General features: G+C 50.2%; 1 protein-coding gene across 2 annotated transcripts in view; it reads right to left on the bottom strand.

Moving 5' to 3' along the window:
* Positions 1-676: 676 nt before the first annotated feature.
* PRAG1 (PEAK1 related, kinase-activating pseudokinase 1) overlaps positions 677-6,591 on the bottom strand; it is a 48,310-nt gene continuing 42,395 nt past the window's right edge. For both annotated transcript variants that reach the window (XM_055567223.1, XM_055567222.1), the window contains exon 6: positions 677-2,274. In XM_055567223.1, coding sequence (XP_055423198.1) covers positions 1,111-2,274 — 1,164 coding nt within the window. In that variant the 3' untranslated portion in view covers positions 677-1,110. The remainder of the gene's footprint in view (positions 2,275-6,591) is intronic.

Here is a 6,591-nt window from a genome sequence, read left to right as displayed (position 1 = left end):
AATGGAAACCCAAAGGAGCTTTGAACAGCAGGTGGGTGAGTGGTCTGAAAGTGGAAACACTTTTGAGTTCTTGCACTGCCCTTATCTAGGACAGCATTAACAGCGGGCTGTTCCCCACCCAGCACTCCACCCTTTCTTCCCAATCCTGCCAGGGAAGTCAGTCTTGCTGGCTGTATTACCCAGGCCCCCTTGCTCTCTGGCGTCTCACTGGTCTTGGCCTGGGGATGACAGGTGGGGAACAGATTGAGTGAACCCTCCCCACTCCAGCCCTTGCTTTTTGTCTCACCATCCGTTGTTTTTCTCTTAATCCTGCCCGCAACCCTGTAAGTGGTCCCCTGCTAAGTTCTCGTCATTTGAACCATCTGGGGTGGCTTCTGCTTTCAGCCAGGCTTCTGATACAAATGATAACCAGCTTTAGCAAACTGGAAATGGATTTTGAGCAGTGGGATTAAATTCTGAAACTCTGGGATCACACCAGCTGTGTCTGGCTTCTTTCTAAGAGGCTGTTAGGTTGAGAGAGAGGAAGGGAAGATGAACTGGTCCCCACATGCCTGGGCTCTTGTGGCCTGATGCTCTTTCTGACGAGAAGTAGAAGAACAGGGACAGTTCAAGTGGTCTTGAAGCCACCGTTTCAAGGGCTTAAAACGATTTTACCCACCAAAGGTATTAACGCGCTTGGAGATGAAAGAGCTTTGCTCAGGACTCAACCAGCAATTTTAATTAAAAATGGAGGGTTCTTTTTGTTTTTGTTTTTTTTAAATAGCCACTTGACAAGAAGGTAAAGAGACCGCCTAATGGGGTAGTGAGACCAGAGTCCAGGCTTCATTTGGCGGGCGGCACTGTCCTCAGGACCTTGCAAGAAGCTAGAAATGTACATAATTGCAGAGCAAATTGCAAGACTACAGGAGAAAAGGAGGCTAGACCACGGTGGGCAATGACATCCACAATCTTTCATATTTATATCTTATATATATATATATATATTACATCCAAGTACGACAGTCATTTGTACCATTTCCCAAGAGACACGGATGTTTCCCAGGCAAGGCAGGGCACGGGGAAGGGGGTAGGATGGGGGGTCCGGCCCAGAGGAGGGGGCTGGGAGCTGCCTCACAGAAGCTGTAGGAGCTTCAGTGATTGTAAGAGGGCTGCAGGCTCAGCCGACGCCAGATACTGGCAGCAGAGCCAGTCCTCCAGCTCCACCCCGCGCCGGCGGTCCACCGCCTTCTCGGCGAACTTCATCATCATCAGGGCTCGCTTCATGTCGATCCAGTTGTGGAGCGTGGCGCACAGCGCCTCCTCCGAGGTGCCGGGCGGCTCCACCAGCTCGCGCCGGGGCCCCCACAGCAGGCACTGCAGCACGCGCTTGGCCTCGCCGATGCGGATGCGCTTGATGGGGTCGGCCTCCAGCAGCAGGTGGGCGAGCCGCTGCAGGCCCGGCGAGTAGAGGGACAGCGCGGGCAGCGGGGGCAAGTCCTCCTGCCGGTAGTCCTGCTCCCGGAGCTGCGCCCGCACCTCGAACGGGTTGGGCTGGTGGAGCAGCTCGTAGATGAGGATGCCCGTTTGGAATTCGTCGAACTTGCGGTACTGGGAGGCAGACACGATCTCGGGGGCCAGGCGTGCCTGGCTCTTCTTCTGCTGCAGGTTGGTGGTACCACCTGGCTTCTGCTTGGCCTTCAAGAAGTTGCTGATGATAAGCCGGGGCAAGTGTTTCTCACTGGACCCTCCTTGAAAGGCGGGGGCGGCTGGAGGGGTGGGGGTGACGCTGGTAGGGACGGTGGCTGAGGGGCCAGAGGAGGGGGTAGCCGCAGGGGCGGGGGATGTGGTGGTGGGAGGGACGGAGGCAGCGGCGGAGGGCTCGGGGGAGGCCTGGGGGGCGCAGCGCACCAGCAGCAGGTTCTCCAGGCACAGGTCCCGGTGGATGACCCCATGCTCCTTCAGGTGCTCCAGCCCGTTGCAGAGCTGCAGGAGCAGGAAGCACACCCGCCGCTCGTAAACCTCCGGCTCAGACTGGTGGCTGGCGGCCAAGTCCCGCACAAAGTCCGAGGCGGTTTGGTGGGGCACCTCCCGAGTGATGACCACCACGCAGTCCTGCTCCTGGGCGGGGGCATGTGAGGGCAGGGCAGACAGAGGGTCCTTGTGTGCGTCGGGAGAGGTGAGCATGCTGGAGGGCACGGAGGCGACAAAGTGGCCACAGTCCTGCTGGATATTGAAGTGCACGGGCACTGAAGGGCTGCAGTAGGAGGCTGCTTTGGGCTCGGGGGTCTTGCAGATCTGTGGGGGAAAGCGGAAGTGAGGTCAAAAGCCAGAGCCATCGTTCTGTTCAGTGAATAGTGCTGGGACATTTAGACATCCGCACGCAAATGGTGAACTTACACCCCTACTGCCCACTGGCACACACCATTTAACTCAAAATGGGTCACAGAGACCTAGGTCACAATGGAGAGGCTTAGGTGTGACAGCCAAAACATATATACTTTTGAAGAACACACAGGGCAGACTCTTTGAGGCCTTAGGCTAAGCCAAGATTTCTCAGTGACTACACCAGAACCATGGTCCAGAAGAGAAAAAGGCAGACAAACTTGACCTTATCAAATCTTAAACTTGTGGAGTTCAAAAAGTATTAAGAAAATTGGGAAGACAAGTATCAGAATGGGAGGAAATATTTGCAAAACACATATCCATCCAGAATGTACCCAGAATTATTGCAAAGCTGTCGTGAGATAAATTATCCAATCAAAAAGTCAGCAAAAGATATTCACAGGCATTTCACCCAAGAACTATGTAAATGGCCATAAGCACATGAAAAGATATTCAACATCATGAGTCATAAGGGAAAGGCAAGTCAAAAACACAATGAGAACCCAGGTGATGCCCACCAGAATGGCTGTAATAAAATGATAATACCAAGCGTCTATGAGGATGTGCAGAAATGGGAAGTCTCAGATACAGCTGCTGCTAAGTCGCTTCAGTTGTGTCCGACTCTGTGCGACCCCATAGATGGCAGCCCACCAGGCTCTGCCATCCCTGGGATTCTCCAGGCAAGAATACTGGAGTGGGTTGTCATTTCCTTCTCCACAGATACAGCTAGTGGGATGTAAAATGGTACCACCCCTTTGGATACAGATGCTCAATTTCTTAAAAAGTTAAACCTAAAATGATCATCCAATCCAGCCAGAATGAGTTCCCTTGATAGGAAGACATCTCTTTGCCCACAACGTGGACTGGACAAATTCTCAGGAAGCCAGAAAAGAGCTTCCTCAGGCAATCAGCCTCACTCCCCAGCCACTGCACCTGACTTGGCAGCTACCTGACAGCAGATATGTTTGATCGCTCAGATGTTCCCTTCTTGGGGAATCTCAGGGGCAGAGATGCAGGCCCTACACCTCTAGGACTTGGTCAAATTCTCTTAGGCTGCCCTGGTTTCTAGATCCAGGTTAATATGCCACGCCTACCAACTGGCACAATCCATGGGGCTGATTTTAGTGGAGCTGCTAAGTGTAAGCCACTCTTCCAAGGGTGAGTCATAGCAACTGAAAGAAAACAGAAAGCTCTCCAGGGAATAGGGAAGCCCAAGGGCCCAAAGGCACCCTCTGAAGATGGAAATAAACAAGCAGAGGATCTCAAGTTCTCTGGGGAATTCCTACTCTGTGTCTTTCCCGCCTCTTCTACATCTTTTTGTACTAATGACAGCGTCAGCTACCTAAGGATCCTGAGCAACAAGAATCTTCATCTGGTGGCCGCACAACTGGGAGTCTTGAGTCACACACAATGGCCTCCCATCAGGCCTGATCCCCTCTAATTAATTATACTGAAAGAGACTGCAGATGGTCTGTGGGCACTCCCCTGCAAAGGGGATGGTGCAGCCCCAGCCGTGCTGTGTAGAAGGGTAAGGATCAGTATGTAATCCTGAGAAGAAAGGCATCTGGCCTTTCTACAAAATATCACCCAGCAACAATCTCAAAATAACCCTTCCGGCTGCTGCATGGCTATACTCGAATGATCACGGCGGTGTTTATGGAGTGCCACAATGCTTACAGGTGACGTTTTTAGAAGTTCTGTTGCAAGCACCTTTTCAAAGAGATTTATTTATATTGCAGCTCTACAAACCTCAGCATGAAACCTGGCATAAAGGAGCTCAGCTACTAAGAAAACTTTTTAAAAGATAATTGGAGGGTTGGGGGGTTGAGGGGAGGGAGCACATTAATTTAGTGATCTCTCTTATTAGAAAAGTAGAATAGAAATAAAAGGGAAGCTCATTCTATCCCAGACAGTGTTTCCTCTTCCATTAACAAAAGTGGTTTCAGGATACATGTCGAAAAGGCACTGCTGTAGGTTCTTTCTTATCTGAGCCCAGCCAGCTATATTTGGTTTTTAAATGGCAGTTTTCTGGAACATTGTCGGCTGGGGTGGTCCTCAAAAAACAGTCTAGTGTATAAATACCAACAACCACTGTGTATGGACCTGTTTGTAGTGCCATCTATGGATACAAGTGAGAGCTTCTCAACTACAACATACCCAGATAACACTCACATGGTGCCTATAAAGCACATTTCCTGTAGTGTCTCTTTAAATCTCATTGAACAACTCGATGAGATAGATGTTACTACAGAGCAGGAAGCTGAGACTTCAAAATGTTATTTGCCCAAGATTATACAGCTGAGAAGTGTTCTGGAGGTGAAGAGTATGAGCTTTAGGGTGAAAAGGACCTTAGTTTAAATACAAACTCTGCAAACATTGGCAAGTTGCCCTTGATTCTTGTTCTTTTCAGTTGGTCGTTATGTTCTATTAAGTAGTCACAGACACTGAACGCATGAATGCTGAACCACTGCTCCTGGGGAAACACAACGTGAAGCTCTTACAAATCTCTGGTCACAAGATGTTCATCAGCTGGCCAATGTATAACCCTGCTGTATGTGTATGGAGAAGGCAATGGCACCCTACTCCAGTACTCTCGCCTGGAAAATCCCATGGACGGAGGAGCCTGGTAGGCTGCAGTCCATGGGGTCACTAAGAGTTGGACACGACTGAGTGACTTCAATTTCACTTTTCACTTTCATGTATTGGAGAAGGAAATGGCAACCCACTCCAGTGTTCTTGCCTGGAGAATCCCAGGGACTGGGGAGCCTGGTGGGCTGTCATCTCTGGGGTCGCACAGAGTCGGACATGACTGAAGCGACTTAGCAGCAGCAGCAGCTGTATGTGTGTTTCTGTTTAAAGACGCCTTATTCATAGATACTGTTGAGTACCTCAACTATGCTAACAGTGACTCATGGCTGAAGCAGTGTAGCTCATGCCTGAAAAGAAGCTGATCTAACACCCTCTCAAAACTGCATCACAGTCTTCCTGACCTTAGGATCATGAGATAGGACTTCATTGCTTGGCATGGCTGTTTTAAAAGGTGAAATCACCCTTTAAAAAAAAAAGTGTGACGATGAAGCATTTGTTTACAGTATGAGAGCTGAGAAAGAAGGTGGAGCGTCCCCGTGTAGCACCTCAGCTAGGGATTTGCGTGTTGACTACCTCGGATCTCCCCAACTCCGCACATGGCCAGAACAGATGCACAATGCACAATGACCACTAAAGCACCCCAAGTATTTATTATTTGGGGTTACAAAAAAATTTCAGCACCAAATTCACAAATATGAAATCCCCAAATATTGAGAATTGACTGTATTTATCTCAAAGTCTGTTTCTTCTCTGTATCTCAAGGGCAGTGTCCCTCCTCACAGGGCCACTGGGAACATTAAAAGATACAACACAGACGTAGCTTTCAACACAAAGCCTAGCCCAGGTGAGCACCCACCGGGAAAGGTTGCTATGGTGACTGCTCTTGTGGTCTGGCGGTAACCTGGTGGTGGAGCCAGGCAACCAGAGGTGGCTGGCAGGTAATTATACAAACCCAGAGGGCGCAGCTGCCGGGCCTGGGATGCGTTTCCAAGGATCCTTTTCTCCAGGGTATCAAAGGCTTGAGCCCACCAAAAACTCTCCTCCGGAGTCCGGGCAGTTTGCACAGAGATGTAAATGAAGGAGCAGAGTAAATGACAACTGGCCTGGATGGGATTCAAAATCAGTGAGCTGGTCCTCTGGCAAGACCTCACTGCCTCAAACAAAAGACAGGGTGCATGTTAACCAGTGGGGGAGCCCTGGGCAGGGCCCCTCAAGATCATTCTACAGTGTCAAATTAGGTGTGAAGGTAGAGGAGGTGGGTGAAAGGCTTCTCTTCCACCCCCACCTCCCCTCACCATCCCGCAAGATCATTTTCAGGGGTCTGCGCTCAGGTTTTGGCTCAAGACCTTCACACAGACTGGTTCAGCTCCAATTTCAAAGGTTTCATTGAGCCAAGTCTCGCTTTAAACTTTGGTGCCTTGGCCTGCTTCGTGGTTGAAAATCTGGGCTAAGTCACGTCTGTGAAATAAAAAAGGCCCAGCCAACTTAACACGGGTCCCTAATTACTGGAGTTCTGGCTGACTGAGGCATGAAACAGCTTCAACAGCACACGTAACAAAGGCTTTTTTTCCTACCCTGTATTCGAGGAGCAGGGCTACGTGAGCTGGCTTCATTCTCTCACTGCCACAGGAGGCAAAGCCC

The sequence above is a fragment of the Bubalus kerabau genome, chromosome 2 (genome assembly GCF_029407905.1).
Source record: "Bubalus kerabau isolate K-KA32 ecotype Philippines breed swamp buffalo chromosome 2, PCC_UOA_SB_1v2, whole genome shotgun sequence".
Lineage (NCBI taxonomy): Eukaryota > Metazoa > Chordata > Mammalia > Artiodactyla > Bovidae > Bubalus > Bubalus kerabau.
This window is presented reverse-complemented; position numbering and strand designations above follow the sequence as displayed.